The 26,836-nt window shown below is 38.3% G+C and overlaps 1 protein-coding gene across 1 annotated transcript in view; it reads left to right on the top strand.

Annotated features, from left to right (window-relative positions):
* LOC109844009 (serine carboxypeptidase II-2) overlaps positions 11,011-26,836 on the top strand; it is an 18,160-nt gene continuing 2,334 nt past the window's right edge. The window contains exons 1-7 of the mRNA XM_020413015.1: positions 11,011-11,330; positions 12,103-12,210; positions 12,693-12,788; positions 12,875-12,967; positions 13,092-13,177; positions 13,286-13,552; positions 13,903-14,036. Of these exons, the coding sequence (XP_020268604.1) occupies positions 11,054-11,330; positions 12,103-12,210; positions 12,693-12,788; positions 12,875-12,967; positions 13,092-13,177; positions 13,286-13,552; positions 13,903-14,036 (1,061 nt within the window). The 5' untranslated portion in view covers positions 11,011-11,053. The remainder of the gene's footprint in view (positions 11,331-12,102; positions 12,211-12,692; positions 12,789-12,874; positions 12,968-13,091; positions 13,178-13,285; positions 13,553-13,902; positions 14,037-26,836) is intronic.

The following is a 26,836-nucleotide window of genomic DNA, read 5'->3' on the forward strand; positions in this document are numbered from 1 at the left end:
ATATGAGACCTTCGTCCTCACTCTTATTAATGGGAAGGCATCTCTTTCGTATAGTGAGGTCACCGCAGCCTTTGTGAACTATCAACTTCGAAAGAAGGACAAGGAGACTTCCATTGAGCCGGTTGCAGGTGCATTGGTTGCAAGAGCTAAAAGTCCAAACCGTGGAAGAAGGTCGCAGTCTAGAGGGGGGCATCCTGTGCAAGAGCTAAAAGTCCAAACCGTGGAAGAAGGTCGCAGTCTAGAGGGGGGCATCCTGCAGTTGGTAGGAATCAGTGTGCCTTTTGTAGAGAGGATGGACATTGGAAAGCCGAATGCCCAAAATTGCAAGCTGTGAAGAATAAAGGGAAAGCTATTCAAGCTTCAGAGGTGAATATTGCCAAGGCTAGTGGTGATGTTTCAGATTCAGCTTCTTCGGGCTATTCGTGCCCAGCTCTTCCGTCAGTTGATGTTGCCGACTCCACCGAGTGGATGTTGGATTCTGGTGCTACTTACCACATATGCCCTAGAAGGGATTGGTTCTCCAGCTTTCAGGAGTTGGAAAGAGGGGATGCTGTTCTCATGGGTAATGATCACAGATGCCCTTTTGGTGGTATTGGTACTGTTCGGATTCGGATGAGTGACGGGATGATCCTGGAGTTGGCTGATGTGAGGTTCGTTCCTCAATTGAGGAAGAACATCATTTCACTTGGGATATTGGAGGCAGCAGGCTATAGGGTGACTTTGGCGGATTCTAGCTTGAAGGTCACATCGGGGTCCATGATTGTGATGAAGGGAGTCAGACGGAGTAACTTGTATTATCTGCTTGGGAGCACGGTAGTTGATAGGGCGCTGACTACTTCTATGGCTAGACTGTGGCATTGTTTGGTGCTGGGATATATTGTTGGTTATACCGTGCACAGATTGTTGAGGAGTGCTATGACCTGCAGATTGAAGTCCTGTGAGCATATTGGTATGAGCAAGGAGACCAAGGTGGAATTCAGCACTTCTATCCATCGATCGAGGGGTCTTATTGGAGGTGTTCAGTCAGGCATTGGGGGGCTTTCCGAGGAGGCATCATCAGGAGGTAATCGTTATCTTGTTTCCTATGTTGGGGATTGTACTAGGCATATTTGGGTTGCAACCAAGTCCCGTTGGTATAAAGCCCTAGTAGTCCGCAACAGTTGGAGGAGGTGTATGGGCAGAAAGGTTACCAGTCGTACTTATTCTAGTAGGAGTCCTTTCTTGCATTGGTGCCGAGCTCATGGCAGTTGGAGACACTTCAGAATAAAGGAGACAGTGGGGCGACGTGATGAGATGGCGGATTTAGTGGGTCGTTCTTTTTTGGAGGAGGATCGGCGTTGGTTGTCGAGCAATGGATCTGGTATTCGGGCTTCGACACGATTGGGCTATCTTATGAGGTTGCCGACTGCTTCGTGTAGAGTTGTTAGATCTGGTGGAGCTGCTTCAGAATTTGGTTGGCATCGGATATTGGGCTACCCAGCACTTGGTCACATCGCTGATGTGAGATTGGATCCGATTGCGCATTTGGGATTCAGGAGTTCATTCGGCTATCAGTGGGGAGCTTCTGAGTTTGGTCTGAGCAGGTTTGTCACTTTGGACTCTCGGCAGGTGGAGAGTATTGATCAGGTCAGAGGGATATCGCAGCGGGTGGAGGTTGATGCTACTCCACATTGGGTAGGGATTTTCCTACATACTCCAGGTCATTCTACATTGGTTGGGATTCCAGCTGAGGTGGCACAGTGTGGGAGTCATTTATTTATGGGTGCAGATGATGAGGTAGTTGATTTGGATGCATCTGGTAGATATGTTTTGGATACAGCCATTGTTACATCTCAGGTGGAGGTGTTGGACTGTTTTTAGATTGGGGTCGTTGATGATGCTATCAGCCGCAGGTTGGATTGAGGGCCTTTGGAGGCCCATAAGGTGAACTACGTGAAGGCTTGATTCCTTGGGCAAGAGGATACGTAGGCAGTCTTTATGATGCAGCCGATTTGGTGAGCGACATCGACATTTGGGGTGAGTGTTCGCACTCCCACTTGGGTCTCAGCAAGTGAGGCATTTGGTGTAGTCGGTGTAGTCTCAGTTGTTTGGTGAGTAGACACAGTTGGTTTGGGGTTGAGTGTTCGCACTACCGTTTGGATCTCGACGTGTTGTGATTGGAGTCCATTGTCATGAGTCTGTTGCCATGGTGTACTGGATGCAACAGTTGAGGTATTGGTTTGATCGGTGTCGGTTCAGTTTGGTAGAATCTTCGCCGAGGTGGAGATTTGAAGAGATGGTGCTCAGGATCAGGTTTTCAGGCAAACAGGTTGGCGGTCGACCGGTGCGGTCGACCGCATTCGTGCACAGGAGTTTCTGGGCATCAGGATTGGTGGCGGTCGACCGACACAGTCGACCGAAGATGGTAGCGGTCGACCGACGCGGTCGACCGCCGAACTCTCTGGATTCTTGGAGCTGTTCTGGATGGAGGGCGGTCGACCGGGCCGGTCGACCGATCATGGATCGGTGGAGACCGTCGGTCGACCGACGCTTGCGGGTTTCAGTTGTGTTCTTGTTCAGCACGCCGTTTCGGTTTTGGAATTGTATAAATACCCTTTGGGTGTTTTTAGGTTTAAGAGCAAGGACGAATTTGAGCAGATTGAGAGAGTTTTCTTTGGCTTCTATTCTAGGGGAATTGATAGATGAGAGTTAGTTTGAGGGTTTATGAGAGATTTTGTAACCCTAGTTGTTCCTTTCTTGATTTCTAAATAGTGAAAAACTCCCCCCCGCCCCCCCCCCTCCTTGCCCCGTGGACGTAGGCAACTTGCCGAACCACGTAAAACTAGTGTTTGATTGTTTGTGCTATTGATTTTGGTTGTGGTTTATCTTTTCTCGGCGATTGGTTTGGGTTCTCGAGGCACAACATATTGCTTGATAAAATACATCTTGCACAATATCACATAACAAGCAATTAGCACCAATAATGGAATTTGTAAATCATCATCAAAACATGAGACCTAACATATCTCTCATGCATCTCAACTCTATTGTCATCTTACCTCTTTCACTTTTCCTTCTTCCCCCTCCTATCTCCTCCGACTCAACTTCTACTTCCTCATCCATATACTTTCGTCCCCACCTTCTTTTTTCCTTCCTCCTTCATCCCATCTATATCCTCCTCCCCTCTCCTACATTTTCTTGTTTCCTGCAATAGTTGCAATACCACTCAAGTGCCACCACCTTTGCTTAAATGGATTACCCTCTGAAGTCATGTCATATTTAACACTGATACGAGTCGTCGTGCGAGCACCTTTGATCGCGAAATTATCAAATGTTGGTTGAAAAGAAAATAACAAGAACACAAGAACAATTCATTGATGGTGAAGGAAAATACATTCTCTAGATTATGAGAATAAAATAGTTTACAATCTCTCACAATCTCACTAGAATTGAAGAATAATCTCTCTCAATTCTCAAATACAATCTAATCTCTCTTGATTGCTTTTTTTTTTCTTTTTTTTAAACTCTAAAACAATCCCTTGTATAGGTGTAACAACGTGGATGGCAAAGTGGTAAATAACCAAGTCCAAACCCCACAGGAATTCGTGTAAACAGAAATCCAAACGAATTAGGAAATCATCGATGAGTCGACTCATTAACATGCATGAGTCGACTCATGCCAAGTGAGTCGACTCATGATGAGGTGAGTAGACTCATCAAAAACTTTTGACAAAACAGCTGGGTTTCGTGAGTTGACTCATGACAGGCATGAGTCGACTCAACCTGATGAGTCGACTCATGTACATGTATGAGTCGACTCACGGGCTGAAAACTGGATGCTTCGATTCTTTAATTTGTTGTCTCATTCCACGCTTCAACATGAGTTCCATTGTGTTATTTTACCTCTCTATTCTCAAGTTACCATGAGAATCATCTATCCTCAAGCTCTCATGAGGATCGTTAAGTTCTGAAGAGAAGATACACCCGTATCATGGTTTTCCCTTTAGGAACTTGAAGTCCCATTCAAGTTAGAACTTCAGCTGAGGAAACTCGCGAGCTCCTCCTTCCCTGTTGAACCACTTAGCCTTGCTTGGAACCTGACCTTGACGTCTAATGAGAAACGACTCCTTTGTCCCCCGCCTCATCATGGTCGTCTTCCGTTCCAAAATGCAATCTTCCTTCAGCGGCTCCTCTCCATCAAACCACAAGTCTTTAACATGTAGCAAGATCACCTTGTCGTCACCTTCATCATCCAGCAGTGGAGGCTCGAACAACTTCAAATACTCGGCATTGATCACCGAATACATGCCTAAGTAAGGTGAAAAATTCAGCCTGAAGGCGTTGTCACCAATCTAATCAAGAATCCGAAACATACCATAACATATAGGTTTCAACTTCTTCCTTTCTTCCTTTAGCCTCTCCTTACTTAGCTGCTCCTCATAAGGCCTAATGACTAATAATATAAACCTCTTGCTCGCATTCACTAGCCCCTTCGCCTGAGTCACTGTCACCAAACTCGTCTCTTGTGGAAGAGATATCGAACGAAAGATGAATTGCTCGCCATATTTGGTGAACGTATACTTTTGGGCTCGCCTATCGTAGACCGCAAACTTATCCCATAAATAAGGATTACCCAGTATTACTTGGCAAACATCCAACGGAAAGACGTCATATGTGACCTCGTCAATATACGACTCGTGGAGTGTAAATCTGAAAGTGCATTGGTTGTCCACACTCAATCCCGCATCCTTCTGAATCCACCCTAAAGGATAGGGTTTCGGATGTTTAACCATCTTTAATTCCAGCTTCTGAACCAAGGCCTCAGATATCAAATTCTTCTGGCTCCCTGGATTCACTATGACATCAACCAAGCTGGTCTTGACCTGTAATTTCAAAACAAAGAGCTGCTCCCTCAGGTCTTCGTCCTCAGTCGTGGTCTGCTTCCCCGTCATAAGATTGAGACTGCTATTGGGTTCTGTCATCCCATGAACTTCCTTCGGACCCTGAGCTACTACATATGCCTTCTTCTCCTCTTTTTTTTTAATCCTTTTAGCTTCAGATGAGGATACTTCTTCTAACAATGATCAGCTATGTGCCATGTCTGTTTGTAGTGAATGCATGTTAATCCTACCTTCCCCGAATCACCTTTCTTTTCTCTTCCTTAGGCTGAGAGCCACTAGACTTGCCTCCCATCTGTTTGGAGTCTCCCTTCATTTCATTACCCTTCTTTTGCCTTCTCTCAATGGCAATGACCTTCACACTCGCTTCTGTCATGGACTCGACTATGAACAACTTCATCTCCTTTCGGATATATTCATTCAGACCTGCCATATACTTCATAAAGATGGAATATTCATTTGTCATGATGTTGAGAACCATCGCCTGCTGCTGGAACTCCGTCGTATGTTCTTGAATGGTCTAGTTGAACCTTTGGCGTAATCCGTACCACTTATACTAACACTCCTCAAGGAACCCTACTAGGTAGAACTGCTTCCTCAGTAGCTCCTTGAACTTGTTCCATAATATCGCCTTTCGTTCCTGCTTGCAATAGGATTTCCACCATGTCAATGCATGCCCCGAAAGCTTCAAAGTCACGAACACAAGCTTCTCCTTAGATGAATATCTGTAGAGGGTAAAATACACCTCCATCCGTTCGATCCAATCATCAAGCCTCTCGATATTGATACTCCTATCATAAACAGAAATCTCTACCTTGAAGTCTATCTTCAAATTCTTGTAAGAACCCTTACCCTCTTGATGCGGAACAGTTTTGACAATCTCGGCCTCCCTATTAGAATCAGATTCCTCACCTTCTCCATCGGACCCCATAAGTGTCTTCTTGCCTTTCGAAGAAGATTCCTCTTTTTTGTTCTTTTCTTGGAAGATATTGATGAGCTGTGTGAGAGTCGAACTTATTGTCTCCATATGTTTCTCCAATGTATCTAGCCTCGCTAAACTATCTCCTTCAGTCATCTTCTTCTTCCTTAATTTCTGAACTCCTTCTAATAAAATAAGGATCTCGCCTAACTTCTTGTATTGCGATCGAGTCAGGACCATACACAAGATGTCCCCTTCACAGGATCTGATGGCTCTGATACCAACTTGATATGAGTCACCGTACGAGCATATTTGATCGTGAAATTATCAAAGGTAGCTTGAGAAGAAAATAATAAGAACATAAGAACAATTCAGTGGTGGCAAAGGAAAATACCTTCTCTAGATTATGAGAATAAAATAGTTTACAATCTCTCACAATCTCATTAGAATTGAAGAATAATCTCTCTCAATTCTATAATACAATCTAATCTCTCTTAATTGCTTTTTTCTTTTTTTAAAACCCTAAAACAATCCCTTATATAGGTGTAGCAACGTGGATGATAAAGTGGTAAATAACCAAGCCCAATCCCCACAGGAATTCGTGCAAACAGAACCCCAAACGAACCAGGAAACCGTCGATGAGTCGACTCATAAACATGCATGAGTCGACTCATGCCAAGTGAGTTGACTCATGATGAGGTGAGTCGACTCATCAGAAACTTTCAACAAAACGACTACGTTTCGTGAGTCGACTCATGACAGACATGTAAAACCCCGTAAATTTGAATATTTTATGATAAATAATGATAAATATGTTATATAGTGAAAAATAATATATTTTAATGTTTGGATATGATAAGAATTGATTTGAGATCAATTCAATATATATTTGTGAAAATATGAGTGTAAATGCACAAAACATGCACAAAGGCTAAAAGAGTAAAAATCTGGGAATAATGACCAGTTATGAGTTTTTATGTTTTGCATACCGATGCAGTTAGAATTTGGAAAAGTGTAAAAGACTAAGGTTGTAGGTCTCTTCAGCAGATTTCCAACAAGTCTTAGATCACCTCATTCTGAGGTCGTATGAGAAAGTTACAGCCAAAATACCGAAGGAGTATTTTCCTAGTCAGACTAGGTTTCCTGGTTCGGGTCTAACTAGTTTGTTTCGGGTTTGCCTCTATAAATACCAGTATTTTTCATGAAAATTCCTTTCTTTTATTATATCTAAGAACCCTAACAGCTACCAAACCCCCCATAAAACCTATTTTGAATTCTTGGAGAAGTTTGGAGGCTTTCAAGTTGGGTTTTTGTTGATTTTTGGCTTTTAGAGTGGAGATCTCCTTCGACGTTGCTTCTAACAAGTTTTTCCTTCAACCCCAGGCGAGTATCATCTCTACTAATCTCCCTCCCAGTTTTTAAAATATTTTAGTTTTGTAGAGCCAAATCAATTAATTTGTGTATAAAAATTGGATCTTTTGTATATATGTATAAAGACTAGGTCTTTTCATGTTAAAGAGATTAAGCACGAATTTACAGAAGTATTTTAAGAGCTGAAAATAATTTAAAATATTGTTTATCTGAATTTAGATATCTTATTCTTCGTTTTAAAGTTTCGTGCATGATTGAAGATTTACATATGATTTCTTGTGCAAATAATCATGTTTGTTATGTTCTGTTAAAAATCTGCTGCACATATATACTATTGAACTAGAAATTTGAAATAACAAATGAAATCCAATTTGAACCAAAATAATACCAATTGAAATATATATGAATCTAAATTTCAAAACAGAAAATCATACCTAAAGATAATTTTCCTAGAGAAAGATATGCTCAATTTACTGATGATATGTTCTGCAGAAAATCTGCTGCACATATAAAATGTTTAACTAGAAATTAGAAATATCATATGAACTCCAAACTGAGCCAAATCAGTGTCAAATGATAGCTATGTGAGTCTAGTTTCCAAAACGAAAAACCATTCTTAAAAAGAGTTTGTCCAGAGAAAGATATTCTCAATTTACTAATGATATGTCCTGCAGAAAACTGCAGATGTGCTGATTTGAAATAAATTGATATATTACGTAAAGGTTTCTTGAGTTTCGCTCTTGTTTGTTATTTTTTGAGAGAGTTTCTCAATCTTGTACTGTTATATATAATGCTTAAGAGTTGTTTAACATCTGGGATAATGATGAACACCAGATATGGACACGCACACCGAGATATGTGCACGTACACTTAGATTATGTTGTGTTAACATACTTTTTGTCGCACGTTGAGCTGATGAATACATATGAAAAAGTTGACACGAGTTAAATTAATAAACACATATGAATAATGATGTTCTATACGTATCCAAAAATAGGAAGATGAAACCTATTACCGTAGAACGATTGAGTAATAGTATTACAACAGTATCGTTGTTATATGTATCCGGAATAGGAAAATAATAAACCCTATTGCTGCAGAGCGATTAAGTAACGAGCATTACAAAAGTATCGCTATAGTACAAGATGATGCACACATAAATGTTTGATCAGTTGTAGGCTTTACTTCTATGATAAATTGCCCGCGAGTAGGGTATTTTCCTTTAAGAATTTGTTACACCCGTTATGAACGGTAGATATATTTGTTTTAGCTTAGTTGGTATCCTCTTATATTAGAGCAGGTCACTCGGACGTAATTCGAGATGAGATGATTATTCTTTATGTTAGAGATTGGAGTATTTATCATTGATTATTTGTTTTTCATTCATAGAGAGTTATATGATTGATTTTATATATATATGTACTGACTCTATTTTCTTATATACTCCTACCCCTTCCCCTGGGGAGAGGTAGTGATGATCTCGCTAGCGCTTTGACGCTCGTTGTTTTCCCCCCTTTCAGGCAGCGAGTCTGGCGCACGGAGAGTCGTAGGTTGATGGGACTTTTTAGTTGTCCATTTAGTTACTTATCATATTTTGTAGTTATTGTAGAACTCCACATGTAGTTGATCATTTTCAGAATCTAGATTGGTATTTTGTTTCATAGAGTTGAGAACTATTGTAAGATTTTGTTTATATGACTCATTGTATTTGAGATTCAGTTCAGACTCAGAGATATGTCTATTTTATTCCAGTTGGGCTCATTATTGATTTTTCTTATGCTTCTTCTGTGTATATCCAGTGTTGTCCTATTTTTATTTTTACCTGTCTGTACCTTCACCTATTTATTGTTTCCACTAGAGAGATAGTGATTGTGATGGTGAAACTTGTCATAGCATGGTGGTTGGTGCTTGGCAGGTTTGACAATCCGGGTTTTACCTGGGACTGCAGCCTTGTGTGAACCCTGGGGCGTCCCAAGACATGAGTCGACTGAACCTGATGAGTCGACTCATGTACATGTATGAGTCGACTCACGGGCTAAAAACTTGATGCTTTGATTATTCGATTCGCCGTCTCGTTCCACGCTTCAACATGCATTCCACTGTGTTGTTTTACCCCTCTATTCTCAAGTTACCACGAGAATCATCTATCATCAAGCTCTCATGAGGATCGCTAAGTTTCAAAGAGAAAATACACCCGTATCAAAAACTCAACAGTTAAGTTTTAACACCTAGCAGTTAAACATAACACCTAACAGTTAAACTTAACACTGAAGCTTTACAATTAACAAATAAGCTTTACATGTAACATTTAAGGTCTAAAAAAATGAACTATCAATTAGGCTTTTTCACCTCCACGGCATCTCCTCCGCTATTTTTCGTCTTTCCTTAAAGCATCTTTACTCTTTCTTCTTCCACATCCGTCATTGCATCCCTCAAAGTCTATCTCTTTGGCTAAGATGGTCATTTTTTTAGTGTTAAATTTAAATTTTGAGTGTTAACTTAAATTTTGGAGTGTTAGATTTAAATTTTGACTTTAAGTTTAAATTTCTTAAATTTCAAGTGTTAAAATCTTTATAGTTTTTAAAGTTAACACCTAAAGTTTATTGTTATTTAAGTTTACGTCAAAATTTAAAATTAACGCTCAAAAATGGTTGTTTTTAGCCAAAGGAGATGATATTTGAGAGATGTGACAAATTTTATAGAAGGAATAGAGATAGTTGATGAAAGAGGAAAAAAGTAATGCCCCGCCTCGGAATCCCGGGGTCGGTACGCTACTAGATCTAATGGACTAGTCTCACAAACCACCACATGTCTTTTCAGCACGTTTTTGTCCTCACTCACGCACTCCCTGGAAAACTTTCCAGGGGGTCACCCATCCTAGAATTTCTCCAGGCCAAGCACGCTTAACTTTGGAGTTTCTAAGAATTGGGTTCCCGAAATGAAGATGCATCTTGATGGTATGAGTATTCCAATCAAATCTATCAATACTAATCACATCACCATCTCAAGGATTGGGGTATTACAAAAAACGAAGGAGAGGCCATGGCAGGGGGAAAAAATTTAGTTCATTTTAGACATCACATGTTAACTTAAAGCTTACATGTAACTTTATAGTTTTAGTGTTAAGTTTAGCTGTTAGATGTCAAACTTTAACAGTTAGGTACTAACGTTAACTGTCATGAGTTAATTTTAACTATGAGTGTTAACTTTAGATGTTGTATATTAACTTCAACGTGACTTTAAAAGATGATCCGTTTAAGACAAAAATGATAAGATTTGAATGATGCAACGACATTTGTATAATTGAAAAAAGAGACGAAAAATAACAAAAGAGTTGACGTGGCAGTGAAAAAGATAATGATTGAGAAACAGCGAGAAGAAAGAGAAAGAGAATGCAATAAGAAAGATAGTGATGGAAGAAATAATGGTCGAGGAAGAGAATAGTTTGGAAATAAAGAAAAATTATTTAGTCTTTGTGCTGAGGTGGCTACATGAAAAAGGGATTTTAAGTGGGTCAACGGAAGGAAACACGCAAGAGAAAAGTTGTAAATGGAACAACATGTGCGGATTTCTAAAAGGGGCCCATAGACAATTATAAATATTCCAACTTAAAAACAGCCGACACCTTCATTCTGAACTGATCATCGAATGCACTCCGTCTGTGGCCGCACTTCTGCCAACCAATTCATCCCCCGCTCTCCTTGCATCCCTCCAAATCCCCAGGTCCCAAAACAGACCACATGGATGCCAATCATATACTGGGACCACCATCGTGGGCCCCACAAGAAAAGTACCCAACGCTCACCATTTTAAAACCAATACCCAAAAGACGCTTTCAGGTTCTCAACAGAGAAGCTGTGCAAAGTACAAAAAAAAAAAAAAAACAATGGAGAAGAGAAGGAAATCTGGGTCCGTACTTCTACTTGCTTTTGCCCTCGTTCTTGCTTCCTTAGCCTCTGCTTCTGGCTCTTCTTGTTCAGAGGATTCTGCTCTGGAGAAGGACAGGGTGCAGACTTTGCCAGGGCAAGATTTCAACGTTGAATTTGCCCATTACTCTGGTTACGTAACAGTTGATGAGGAGGCAGGGAGAGCTCTCTTTTACTGGTTCTTTGAGGCCGCTGAGGATCCTGCATCCAAACCTCTTGTTCTCTGGTTGAATGGGGGTATGCCCGTGGAAAAACAATTTACCCTTTTTATCTGGGTTTTTATTTATTTATTTTTTTAATTATTTGCATTTGAAGTTCTTTTTCCAGTGAATAAGCTAATGTTTTTAAGATGTTATTAACCTGTTAACTTGAGGGAGAGTGGGGGAACATTATCACTGATACTCATTGTAACGTGCCCCTCTGTTCTGAAATTATTCAAAAAACCAATTTCTGTGAAGAAATGAATTATTATTTTTTAATTTTCAGTGAGTTTGGTGTTGATTAGCTGAAGGAGGGAGAAAGGGATTGAGAGGGATTTAAAACTCTACGAATTAACACGTGATAATTATGTGATGTCCTTTAAACTGAACTCTGAACCGTGTAAAGGGTGATGCTAAAGTTAAATTTAGCTGAAGTAGGTGTATTATTTGGGGGGAAGTATTTTGGTGAATGTAGGTTTGTCCGTCAAACTGAAGGAAGAAAATTTCCCTTCTGCTCATAATTGTTGAGCTTTTAAGGGTTGAACTTCAGCTTTGATTCTAGTACTCAGCGATTGTTTTCTCGATAAGAATGCTCACGAAAATGACTCAGCATTGTTAAATGGGTGAATTTGGGTTTCGGATTTTGGGGTTAGCATTCTGATAACGAGGGTTGTATTCAAACCGACTGCATCAAAGAAGGCGGTTGGTTCGTTGGTAACGGAACCCTTGCTTGCATCCACAGTATTTGTTTCTTTGCTTCAAAGAGACGTCGTCATAATTTTCTGATACAAAATTTATTGCAATTTCAGGGCCTGGATGTTCTTCAATTGGTTATGGACTGGCAGAGGAAGTGGGACCTTTCCATGTTAAGCCAGACGGCAAAAGCCTTTACTTGAATCCTTATTCATGGAATCAAGGTGGAAAAGAAAAATATTTACATCTCTTCCTTCTTAACTTTACCAAATATATATATGATTACGGACAAGAGCTTAAATTTTGTACATCTCATAGTCATAGATATAAGAACCCATTAGGTTGAATGCCAATATTTCTGCTGACCAAGCAAAGTGAAATCTGTGACTCCAGTTGTTCGTTTGGCTACATGTGTTTCTCAAGCCATTTGCATTTGTTTTCCTTCTCTATAATCAATTAAGACGAACTAAGCTTTAACCTTCTTCCTTTGTTCGTCCAGTATATTAAACAAAATTCCGATTGAGGTGTCACTTCTTAGGCACTCCAATATCCCTTATAGTTCTAATGATTGTGATGTAAGATGCATTCGGTTATTGATTCAACTTTGTACTAATCATACAATTTTTTACCCTTTTCTTTAATATTTATTTCAAGGATGTGAATGTATATCATTACTGTGATAACACTTCACAATTTACATTTGCAGTGGCTAATATTTTGTTCGTTGATTCTCCTGCTGGGGTCGGATTTTCCTACTCAAACAACACCAATGATGTGTTGAGTAATGGAGATGAAAGGACTGGTAATAATGTTACATTCTACTTTAAACATGTGGCCTTGGTTATTAGGTGGAGGTTAGCTTAGTTTTTCCTCTGTATTCGACTGCAGCCAAGGATTCCTTCAATTTTTTACAGAAGTGGTTCAAACGGTTTCCTCAGTACAAGGGACGTGACTTCTATCTAAGTGGAGAGAGCTATGCAGGTTTATGGAGATTACGTAACCAATATCATTATTAGAAGAAGCTTCAATTTCTATTCTATATGATAACAAATTTGTGACCAGATCAATATATTTTAACCACTGCAAATCTCTGCTCTTTTTCTAGGGCATTATGTTCCTCAGTTGGCCCAAGTCATTGTAAGGTCTCAGAAATCAACAGGAGACAAATCAGTTAATCTGAAGGGATATATGGTAGGAATCCTTGACTTGGGTTTTTTCTTTGATATGGAAAGTTTGATTTTCGGTTCTTTCATAAGTACCTTAAAATCAAAAGGGAGCTTTACTCAGAAATAAATGCAGGTGGGAAATGCTCTGACTGATGATTTTCACGACCATTTGGGAGTCTTCCAATTCATGTGGGTTGCCGGCTTGATATCAGATCAAACATACAAGCTGTTAAATGTTTTATGTGACTTTGAGTCATTTATACATTCATCAGAACAATGTAACAAAATCCTTGACACTGCTAGCAGTGAACTTGGAAACATTGATCCATACAGCATCTTCACTCCTTCCTGTCCCGGGAGTGCTACTTTTTCACAGAATAAACTGCTCAAAAGATTACACGTGAGTATTTTCTATGGGAGGTCAAATGCCAATTTTTTGCCAATTTGAGTTTGTTTTCTATGTAACCCTTCTGCAACTTACTTCCTTGAGCCTGACAATATTTCAGTTGTTAAACAGATGTCAAAAGTATTATGATATTATCTAGAGGAAGCTAAAATTACTATATTGGTTGATAGTAAGGAACTTCATAAAGAAGAAAGATTGAATAATGCTCAAAAGAATTTGTGTAATATCCTTCATAAGTTTGATTGTCACTTCTACATGTAATAAACTTACAGCATCTATAATTTCTTTTCTACCTTTTCATGTCAAACTAATGCACCAATTACACGTATGCTTTATGTTAACAGTCAGTTGCAAAGATGGGTGAAAAGTATGACCCATGTTCTGAGAAGCATTCAACAGTTTATTTCAACTTGCCTGAGGTTCAGCATGCACTTCATGTTAATCCAGCGGCTGCACCATCAAAGTGGGAAACCTGCAGGTAAGCACATGGAACTTTAAGTATTGGCATTTACTTTGTGCATGAAAATAGGTTTGGAGTGAATTCAGTGCAGGTTGCAACTCTTGAGTAGTTATCTACTCTTTCCATCTGTTTCCCTGTTTCCGGAACGCACTAAATGCAGCATTTGTTGGGTTTTTGAGATCAAACCCCTGATGCGATTTGGAAATAGAGATAAGAGAGAAAGAAAACAATCAGGGTTTTTGAGATCAAACCCCTGATGCGATTTGGAAATAGAGATAAGAGAGAAAGAAAACAATCACAAACACACAAGATTTTACCCCTGATGCGATTTGGAAATAGAGATAAGAGAGAAAGAAAACAATCACAAACACACAAGATTTTACGTGGTTTACTTCTCAATATGAGAAGCTACGTCCACGGCCGCCGCACGAGAAAATGTCACCATTTTCGTCTCTTTTACAATTTGCCCTAATCATCCCTTTAATATCATAAGAGTATTACAAACAAAAAACTGAAACAGGTCAAAAAACCGAACCTGGGCCAAAACCCGATTCGCGGTCGACCGCCGCGGGCGACTGCGACGAACGACAGAGAGCAGAAAATATTTACAGGGTATCCGAAAGTCCAGAGACCAACCCGGTCGACCGTCGCGGTCGACCGCAGAAAATCCAGAAGCCACCCCGAGTCTTGTGCACGTTTGTGGTCGACCGCGCGCCATCAGCGGTCGATCGTGAATCTGCCAAACTGAATCCTCGTCATTTTTTTTCTTGAACTTCTTCACCGTTGACCATGTTCCTCCAACTTCTTTTGTTTCCTCTTCAATCTGAAGTATAGGACATGTCTGATAGTTAGGCTTCACATATCCTAACAATCTTCTACTTGGAAACTAACTATCAATCTCTATCACCTCTCTTTACGGCGACGGCCTCCATATCATCAAGTAATGAGGTCAACTAAAGTTAAACACAACTTCAGTTTCTCCGTAGTAACAACCTTCGTAAGCATATCAGTCAGGTTCTTGCTTCCTTGAATCTTCACAAGCTCCAACATGCCATCATCTAATGTTGACCTTATGAAGTTATAACGGACCTGTATATATTTGGTCCTGGCATGAAAAGCTGGGTTCTTCGCCAAATGAATGGCGCTCTGGCTGTCACAATGTAAAACACTCTTCTCACTTTTCTATCCCAACTCCTCCAGGAATCCCTGTAACAGCTCTTTGCTAGCCTCTGTCACAGCAACATATTTAGCCTCTGTAGTCGATAAAGCAACAATCTTCTGTAACTAGGAAACCCAACTGATAGCTGTAATACCCAATGTAAATACGTATCCTGTAGTGCTCCTCCTCTGATCTATCTCACCAGCATAATCTGCATCAACAAATTCCTGCAGAACTAACTTGCTTTTCTTGAAGCATAAATAATTTTCTATAGTACCCCGCAGGTACCTAAAAATCCACTTTACTGCTTTTCAGTACTGCTCTCCTGGATCTGACATGAATCTGCTCACAGCTCTCACTACATGTGTAATATCGGGTCTCGTGCATACCATTGCATACATAAGGCTTCTAATAGCTGAAGCATATGGGACCTTCGTCATGTAGTTTTTCTCCTTATCAGTCACCGGACACTGCTCTTTAGTCAATCTGAAATGACTAGCTAGAGGTGTGCTTACGGTCTTAGCACCATTCATCCCGAATCTCTCAAGCACCCGCCTAATATAATCGGCCTGAGATAACTTTAATGTGCCCAAAGACTTGTCTTTGCTAATCTTCATCCCTAATATCTGCTTCGATGCGTCTAAGTCCTTCATGTCGAACTCACTAGACAATTGTTTTTTCAGCTTCTTGATCTCTCTTATGTCTGAACCGGCTACTAGTATATCGTCGACATATAATAACAAAATAATGTAACTGGTGTTAAACTTCTTGAAAAAACAACAATGATCAGCATTGTACCTGGAGTATCCATTCCTATGCATGAATCCATCGAACTTTTTGTATCATTACCTTGGAGCTTGTTTCAGACCATACAAGCTTTTTTTTAATTTGCACACCATCTTCTCTTTGCCTTTCTAAGTAAACCCTTCTGGCTGCTGTATATATATCTCTTCCTCTAAGTCACCGTAGAGAAAAGCTGTCTTTACATCTAACTGCTCGAGGTGTAGTTCTTCAGCTGCAACAATACTCAGAACCGATCTGATGGTAGTCAATTTGACTACAGGAGAGAAGATTTTCGTGTAGTTAACTCCTTCTTTCTGCTGAAACCCTTTGACCACCAATCTAGTCTTGTATCTCTTGGAATCATCATGTTCCTTCTTAATTCTATACACCCATTTGTTACTCAAGGCTTTCTTTCCTGCTGGTAACTTTGTAAGTTCCCAAGTCTTGTTACTTGTTAGTGTTCAAGGACTTTATTTTATCTTTCATAGCAAGCTCCCATTTGCTCGCATCATCCACTCGACATGTTTTATCATAATTTTTTGGCTCTCCACCGTCACTCAATAATAGATAATTCAAATGAGCTCTGGGCTGTAATGATGAATACCTCGGATTTGGCTTGGGAACTGTTGTCCGTCTCAACTCTCTAACGGACTTTTCACGAGACTTGAAGTCACGTGAAGTTTAGCAGGTATTTAATCAAGCTGTTAAACTTCACGGGACTTCAAGTCCCGTGAAGTTTCCTATTCTAACAAACTTAACGGGACTTGAAGTTCCGTGAAGTTTGTTTGAATTTATTTTCCTCTTCATAGAAAGCAAAGTCCCGTGAAGTTTGTTTGAATTTATTTTCCTCCTCACAGAAAGCAAAGTTCCGTGAAGTTTGTTTGAATTTATTTTCCTCCTTGCAGAAAACAGCCGAGATGTGCGCAAGTTGGAGTTCAGCACGAAGGTGGGTTACGTGGAGTTCCTCACACGTGTGAAGAGGGCTGAAACCGAGACACGTGCTAGTGTACCCTCTAGTTAGCAACAAGTAGAATATTTTGAAGGATAAGATTTTGAAGGATGGGATTAGTGGGCCTATGTTAGTGTACCCTCTAGTTAGCAGCAAGTAAGTACATATATGTTTTTGTGTAAATTTGTTGAGAAGTCGAGGGGCTAGTTGCATAATTTTAGAAGTAGAATCGCGTGGGATTTTGGTCACTTTAATAAACTTCACGGGACTTCATGTCCCGTGAAGTTTATTAAACTGTAAAACTTCACGGGACTTAAAGTCCCGTAAAATTTAGCAACTTAGTTAAATGGCTGCTAAACTTCACGGGACTTCAAGTCCCGTGGAGTTTGGGAACTTTTTTCGCCAAAACCGACCTGATTTCAGTCTCAGGACTGAAACCAGATCGGTTTTGACAAATAAAATTGAAACGGGTCGTTTTTGGGGAATATGTTTGCAAATAAGACGGTTTTAAAATTTTGCCCTTCAAAAAATCCCCTTTATTCCTAAGAATTACTACCTTATATTAAAAAACTTGTTTAGAATGGCATGATTATAGTAGAAGGCAGATTAAGTAAATGTAAAATAAATAATAATAGGGCGATGAATGATCATTAGCTAGTGCAGTTAACACTTGACTCCATTGTATAAAAAGTTTTCCTTAGATGATGAAATTTGTTCAATGCATGCACAATGTAAGGATATAATCATGCATAGAGAATTTTTTCTTTATTATTATCTTTTCCACAGCTTTAGAGCAAAGGATTAGATAAGTTGACACCACATAGTATTTACTATTATTTACTATTGACCATAAGCAAAAAACTTCATAGCCGGAAGAGAATGATGGGTCTTATGCATCTTGTTAACAGTTTTTAAACACCATCTGAAAAGTCTTCCATAAATGAAAATGAAATATACATCATGCACACACAATGGCAAGATACAAACTACAGAAAGCATAGAAGCTAATTACCATAGGTCCCACAACTTCTTTGGCTTTCTCTTTGGCATAAAGCATCTCAATCAATGCTAAGGAGAACTCGATAGCCGTCCTTGCTCCTCGGCTTATAACCACCTTCCTTTGAACTTGAACCCTAGATTCCACTTTCGTCACATCCGTTAATAACTTCTCCATGAAAGCAGGATGACAAGTAGCCTACATACCAAAAGAAAAATCATATTTCAAACTATCCTTGCATAAAATTCAATTTCTTTAGCATTTTCATTCAATTCAATCTCACTTTCAATCCTTTAAGCAGACCCCAAGATCTCAATGCAACTGCTAGGGTTGCACAATCGCCGCATTAATCCCTCCACTTTCTCATTGCTTTTTAACCATTTCTTCCAACACTTTACAATCTCTTAGGCTAGTTGAACTAGGCGTTCCTCCCTAAAACAAACCAACCCACCCACCCCCCAGAAAATTTAACCCAAAAACTTCTTGCAAGTATCTAAAAAGACAAAAAAACAAATCTTGCAATTTTGAGATTAATAGGAAACGTGAAGAGATCAAAGGAGGAGTCTTTGCAATCGGAGGTGAGGGAATCGGCGACGAGCTTGATCCCTCAAAAGGCGTCGACGGGAAGATGGGAAGCAGCTGAAGCGACGGTGGAAGCACCTGAAGCGATGGTGACATTAGTGCCGGAGCAGCGAAGAATGTCGATGGTGATGACGGCCTCTGTCACACTCCGAAAACTACAGCAGAAATTCATAAATACGGGTTATGAGACAGTAGCGACTCACGCACAAGACAAGTCCCGTGCATGAGTCAAGCCTGATACTTTATAACACGTAGCTTAACTCAAAACATATACATAAGCCTACTGAAGATAGTAGCTCAAAACAAACTATACATATATACTTATAATCGTTATTTACATTTCACAGCCTTACCGTTATAATTATTTACAACACAAAACACTATTTTATGCTGAACATAACACCACTGGAGTCGAGTTTTCAAATAAGCACTTCTTAACCATGCCCACAACTAAGAATTTGGATTATCACATTTCTATTTCGAATCTGGAAAAAAAATTAAAATACAACGGAGTGAGCTAAAACTCAGTGAGAACATTTTCCACTAGAGATTCTAGATATCTAACAAAATAAAAATTATAATTCCCAAAAATAGTGAATTATAAGCTTGACACAGAATATCTCATAAAAATAGCAAAATATAGTCCAAGAATAACATACTATTGCTATATTCAATAAAGAAAGTGTAAGTTAAATATATCGTAACGTATTCCAGAATCATGGTAACGTATTCCAAAATCAAACTCTCCTTGAAAACAAGTAATTATGTAGAAAGAAAATGAACTATTAAATTTGTGTAAAGCCAAAATATAATTATTTTCTCTGATTCACACTCAAATCTCAAAATCACAATTCTTGATAAGAACATTCATGAAATGCAAGAATCACCTCATAGGTCTCATTAAAACTACGAATTATAGCCCAGTAGCATAGAAATTCCAAAAAAAGCATCACATAACACAGTTATCATGAACAGAATGCACCTAACTCTGTCATAGGTTGCCGGCCACATCACAAACGCCCAAAAAAGGTCACATCATAAATGCCAAAAGGCCACATCACAAATCCCCATAACGGGCCACATAAAGGTGCATTCAAACCATATGACAAGCACAAACACATCACTCCATAGCGGATTTCTGAGGGTTTGAAAACATCAAGAATTGCTTGTTAAATATCTTGATTTCGGAAAGACATCCTTTGTCAAATTATTTGATTTTAAAACACATCACTTGTCAATTTTCTTGATTCCAAAACCACATCACTCGTCAAATCATTTTTTTTCAAAACATGTCATTTGCGCTCAAAATATTATTGGTATGTTCACTTACCAAAATTACAAATACTTTAAATCGAGTGGACGAGCATAAATCTCATCATCTAAGTTAAAATAATTTATGGATTTTACTTTTCTCTATTTTTATCAAACACTAAGTCACACAAAATCTCTAAATTCACAAACTGTTATGACACTTTCAAATTATTATTTTTTCTTCAAAAGCTTTCAAATAAGCATTATTCTCAATTAATTGAGTTCGCATGAAACCAAAACCGCTAATCACATTTTATGTTAAATCTAATCTAGTTTTAAATATCTTGTATGAAATCAAATCATATTATACGTATGCCATAATAAAGTAGATCGGATCACATTGAACTTTATATATACACACAAAAATAATAGATTATTTATTTTTCGAGCATAAAATGAAATAAAATATAGCACTCATGCAAATTTCATATTAAAAAATATACCAGTAGGAAATGAACTCAGCTTCAATGAGTACAGCTTCCTCAAAACACTACTTAACCTAAACCTATAATGTAAAATATAAGACTAATATTAATTCAGAACAAGTACATATTTTAGGATAATCACAGCAAAGTTTAAATTAGTCATATTCAAGTATACTCAAATAATAATTATCTATAAATAAGGTACATGTAGGCTTTCTTGCTAATTTTTAGCAATTTACTATAATTTTCTATGATATTATCTAATAATTTCAAACTTATTATTAATATATAGCACAGCTCAGGGGATTCTAATTAATTATTCGAGCTTTCCTAACTGAGCTAAGGATCTTTTGGATCTGATAGAAACCAACAAAGCAGCAGGGGTCTACAAGAATATTTTTATTCTTTTTTATCTTGTGGACTTATATACAAACTAATAAATTTTCAGGGATCCCAAAGAAATTTGGTATTTTACTTTAATTCCCCTTTTTCTCTCTCCTTTATCTCTTTTTCCATGTTCCTCTTATTATTTTTTTCTCGTTCATTTCTCTCTCTCTTCCTCCTCCGCGGCTACTCGGCACGGCCACCTTATGTTCCGCCGTCGGAGTAGCCTCCTGAGGGCGACGCTCCCCCGACGATTGGGGTCAACGACGAGGTTCTCGCAGGCGGTTAAGTATGTATTCTCTTTTCTTTTTCTTCCTCAATTTCTCAAGACATCAAAGATTAATTCCTTAAATCAAAGAAAAACAAGGAGGTGAAGGGTTTATACCTTGAATTGATTTGAATTTAGGGTAATATTTTACTTCCCATTTTCTTTCACTGTCTCATTTCTCTTCTTCTCTCTTTTTTTTATTTTTTTACCCTAATTTCTCCCATTTTCCTTCCTTTTATCCTACGGTGAGGCGGTGAGAAACACCGACATGGAGAGGCGGTGAGGAACAGTGAAATGCGATTTTTTTTACATATATTTTATCATTTTTTCCCATTTATTTGGGGCTGTTACACTCTCCCCACCTAATAAAAAATTTCGTCCTCGAAACTTAACATACATTAATCTCCAAAGAGCTCTGGATATTTCTCTCACATAGAATCTTCAGTTTCCCAAGTAGCTTCTCTTTCTGAATGGTTCTTTTATTGTACTTTCACATATTTGATGGTTCGACGCTTAAATACTTGTTCCTTAAAATCCACAATGTGCTAAGGTTTCTTCTCATAAGTCAAGTCAGATTTGAGCTCCACTAGAGATAATTGGATTATCTCATTTGGATCTCGGATGAACTTTTGCAGCATCAATACGTGAAATATATCATGTATTCCAGATAGAGATGATGGTAACACTAATTTATACGCCACTGAACCAACCCTTTCCAGAATCTCAAAAGAACCAACGAATCTCGGGCGTAACTTCCCTTAGATTCCAAATCTTTTTTCACTTCTCGGGTAGGCGAAACCTTTAAGAAAACATGATCGCCCACCTAAAATTCCAATTCTCTTCTTTTTTGGACAGCATAACTCTTTTGACGATTTTGTGCAGTGCGAAGACATTTCCGAACTAATTGAATTTTATCAATTACTTGTTATACCAACTCTGGTCCGAGAAGTTTTTTTTCCCCAACATCGTCCCAATAGATAGGAGATCTGCACTTTCTTCCATAAAGAAGTTCATATGGTGACATCTAAATACTAGTTTGATAGTTGTTATTATATACAAATTCAGCCAAAGGCAGATAATCTTCCCACGATCCTTTCATTTCCAGTACATAACATCTCAGCATATCTTCTAGTGTTTGAATTGTCCTTTCTGATTGGTCATCCGTTTGTGAATAGTAAGCTGAGCTAAAATTTAGTTTAGTCTGCAGAGCTCTATGTATACTTTTCCAATATTCTGATGTGAACCTAGGGCCTCTATCTGAGACTATTGATATGGGTACTTCATGCAACCTCACTATCTCATTGATGTATAGTTTAGTCAGCTTTTCTAATAAAAATTTTATATTGATAGGTAAAAAGTATGCCGACTTAGTCAATCGGTCAACAATCACTCATATCGCGTCATTCTTTTTAAAGCCTTGGGAAGGCCGGTGATGAAATCTATGATGACCTTTTTTTCATTTTCGCATTGGTATATTTAAATTTTGGACTAAACCAGCTGGTCTTTGGTGTTCAGCATTTACTTGTTGGCAAGTAAGACATTCCGCAACATAAGTAGCAATTTCTTTCTTCATGTTATTCCCCCAATAGATTTACTTTAGATTTGTATACATCTTTGTTGATCCAGGATACATAGTATACAGAGAGTGGTATGTCTCTTTTAAAATCTTCTTCTTTATCTCTGGTATATCAGGCACACAAATTCTTTTTCCAAACCTTAATGACCCATCTTCATGTATTTTAAACTCTCTTCGAGTGTCTTCTTCCCCATCTTTCTTTATCTTCACTAGTTGAGGATCCTTCTGTTGGTTTGCTTTAACTTTATCTATCAAAGAATGTTGTATCACCCTATTTGCTAATTTAACTCTAATTTGGTGAACTCTAATTTCAATTCCATTACGATCTAACTCCTCCAATATCTTTCTTTGAGAAGTAATTAAATATGCTAGATTGCATGGATTCTTACAACTCAAGACATAAGCAACAACATTTGCCTTGCCGGGGTAATTGATGGTAATGTTATAATCTTTTAGAAGCTCCAATTATCTTCTTTGCAGCAAATTTAACTCCTTTTGATTGAATATATATTTCAAACTCTTGTGGTGAGTGTATATTTCACAATGTATACCATAAAAATAATGTCTCCAAATATTGAGAGCAAACACTACAACCGCTAATTCCAGGTCATGAGTGGGATAATTCTACTCATAAGGTTTTAACTGCCTTGAAGCATATGCTATGACTTTTCCATTTTGCATAAGAATACATCTCAGTCCTCTTCTAGAAGCATCACTGTAGATAGCAAAACCTATATCTCCAGAGGGTAATGCAAGTATTGGAGCAGATACTAATCTGCTTTTTAACTCTTGAAAGTTTTTCTCATATTCAGCTGACTAGATGAATTTAACACCTTTCTGGGTAAGATGAGTCAGAGATGAAGCAATACGAGAAAATTCTTCTACAAATTTTCTATAGTAGCTAGTCATACCAAGGAAACTACGGATCTTCGTCACGTTAGTTGACCTATCCCAATTAATTATAGTTTTTATCTTTTCAGGGTCTACAGAAATTCCTTCCTTAGAGATTACATGTCCAAGGAACGTTACTTTCTCTAACTAAAACTCATATTTTTTAAATTTCTCATATAATTTCTCTCTTTAATGTTTGCAGTACACATCTCAGGTGTTCTTCATGCTCTTCTTTGCTTCTTGAGTAAATCAGGATTTCATCAATAAATACTACAACAAACCGATCTAAGAAGAGTTTAAACACCCTATTCATAAGGTCCATAAAAAGACAGGTGCATTTGTGAGCCTGAATGGTAATACTAGAAATTCATAATGACCATAGCAGGTTTGAAATGCAGGTTTTGGCACATCCTCTAGCTTGATCTTTAGCTGATAATAACCAGAATGGAGATCAATCTTCGAAAATACTTGAGCTCTTTGTAGTTTTGATCAAATAGATCGTCAATTCTTAGTAATGGATATTTGTTCCGAATGATTACCTTATTCAATTCACGGAAGTCAATACATAGGATCATATTACCGTCTTTCTTCTTCACAAATAATACTGACGCACCCCAGGGTGACACACTAGGCCTAATGAAGTCTTTATCTAAAAGTTCTTGTAATTGCACCTTGAGCTCTCTCAACACAGCTGGTGTCATACGATAGGAAGCCTTAGAAATTAGACTTGTACTGGGTATTACGTCAATTAAAAATTCAATCTCTCTATCTGGAGACATTCTTGAAAGTTCTTCTGAATACCTCTGAAAATTTTCGGACAACTAGTATCTCTTCTAGGCTTGGTTTTCCATCATCTTTAATTTCAACTGAATCTAAATAACTCATACATTCACTTCTCAATGCCCGATAGGCTTTAAGGGCTGAGATGATTTTTAAGGATTCTCAGGATTTACAACCCTCAAAACAGAATTCGAGTTGACCCGAAAATTTAAATATCACTTTCTTTGCTCGACACAAAATAGAAGCATGATTTAAAGATAACTAATCCATCCCTAATATGATATTAAAATCATGCATTTCCAACATTACTAATTCTGCTGGAAGCTCATTGTTGAGAATTTTAATGTTTCCCTTACAACCCTGATGTGATACTAATATACTACCCCCAGGGGTGTACTAACAAATAATTCTTATTTTAAGGTGTCATTGGGTAATTTGTTTCTCTTAACAAACTGTGCAGCAATGAAAGAGTGATGCACTAGAATAAAAAGTACTCGAGCATGAATGGATGCAAAAGTTATCATACATGTCACCACGTTTTTGTCTGCTTCAGCTTCCTTCTCAGTCAAGGAATATACTCGAGCCTTAGCTTGAGGTTACCTGTTCCTACTGCTGGACTGATCGGTCTTTAAGGTATTCTGATTCCTTTGTAGTTTTGAGCAATTTGCAATTTTATGATCTTTTTGCCCATATTTGAGACATGCTCCAATACTTCTCCAACAGTTCTTCACTTCATGGCCGGGTATATGACAAATATCACATTTCACAACCTTTTGGTTCTGAAGTTGCTCCTCTCTACGCCCTACATTCTGTTTCTTATTCCTCCAATTTTTATTTCTCCCACTGTGATTATCTTGCCAAATTCGCTTTTTTGGATAGGAGTTGCTCACCTCATTCTTTAATTTCGCATCTATCTCATTTTTCTTATTTAACAAGGCCTTCTTTAATACTTCTCCATATGTCGGGAGTTCAAATGCACATATTGTCTTCCTGAAGTCCGATCGAAGGTCTTCTTCAAAGCGACGAGCTCTATCATCTTCCTTCCCCAGCAATTGAGTAGAAAATTTTGACAGATAAGTGAACTCCTCATATTCCGCTACTATCTTATCACCTTTCTCTAACCTTCAAAATTCTTGTTCTTTTTGCTTGCGGACCGCTGAGGGAAAATACTTTTCATAAAAGATCTTTTTGAATTCATCTCATGATATCTTGTACACATTTTCTCCCAACGTCCTGACTTGTATTTGCCACCATCCATAAGCATGATCTTTTAGCATGTAGACTACATAATCAACTTTTTCCTCTTCAAGACATTTCATATATATGAAGACTTTTTTCTATTTCAGTGATTCAATGTTTGGCGACCATCGGATCAGTAGTTCCCTTAAAACTGGGCAGGGATAATTTCTTGAATTCACTTATCTGGCTCCTTAATTTTGATTGTTCATTGCTCTGGCCATTCATCTAGTTGTGGTCAATTTGATCTTGCTGTCTGGTGACTATAGATGTCACTGCTTGTAGTAATCCTATTAATGTGTTGTTGTCTACATGACTCCCAGAGGTTGACACATGAGTCACTCTAGATCTCATTAGCTCCCTTATTGTTTGGTTGAGATCGTTATCTTTGTGCGGAGGGGTTTGGTCATTATTCGCAGCCATATCTCCTTATAATAATAAAATGTTGGAATCAACTATTGTACAAAAGACAAGTTATATGATGGTCACATATACACAAGTTAAGATATTATGATTTCAATCATTGTTCAGCAACATAGCATAATCAATAATTACAAGCCAAAAGTATATTATTAACCTTTTAGTTTATACACATATAGAAGTATATGGGTTTACATATATACATGTTTCCCTACCAAAAAGTCCTATATACTCCAAAAGAGTAGCTAAGGAACCTCATATACTGTTATTACAAAATTGTCCTACTATTTAAACTCTACATCGAAGAAGAAGAGCTATTGGAGCTAGACTCATCTTCGGTTGGCTCAGTCTCCACCGAGTTCTGCATATAGTCAGAATCCAACATAGGATCAGGATCAATGCTAGAAGTCCCCCATCTATCCAGATCGAGGTCCATACCTATAGACAAGCTACTCGACTCACTCTCAGAAAAAGAGTCCCTCATTATCACTAAAAGTATCGATCACCTGAGACTCGGTGCTAGAGAAATCGGACGAAATCACGATAATTTCTGAAGGTGAGAACTCAACTGGAATAACCTCCACTGATGAATCCTCGTCCTCAAAATGATCAACCTCAGACTCTGGTGAATCTATTATAATAACTTTCACTGACTCGACCTGCGATGAGTCTGGTGTCACATGGTCAGGAAATGGAGGAGGCGAGTAAATGAGGAGGGAGAGAAAATGGGAAGTGGTGAGAATAGGGCTACAGGCTCTTCCACTACTAGTTTTGGTGGTCATGAGTGAAATCGGTTTTTGCTGATGTGGATATAATTGTTAGAGATCCACCCCAAATTCTCTCCATGTATCTGGATTTCGCAAATTCTAAAACTTGAGTGGTTTTTGCAATTTAGGGATTCAAGATCCCAAAATTTTGCTTGAAACAAAACACAAATTATGGAATCCAAAAACCACAAAAGAAAACTCATTTTTTTTATCCTAGAATTTGAAGTCCACTCGATATGCCAAAAATTTGCTTGAACCAAACACCCCCTAAGTCTGCCACCATATACTTT

The sequence above is a fragment of the Asparagus officinalis genome, chromosome 5 (assembly GCF_001876935.1).
Source record: "Asparagus officinalis chromosome 5, Aspof.V1, whole genome shotgun sequence".
In the NCBI taxonomy this organism is placed as follows: Eukaryota; Viridiplantae; Streptophyta; class Magnoliopsida; order Asparagales; family Asparagaceae; genus Asparagus; species Asparagus officinalis.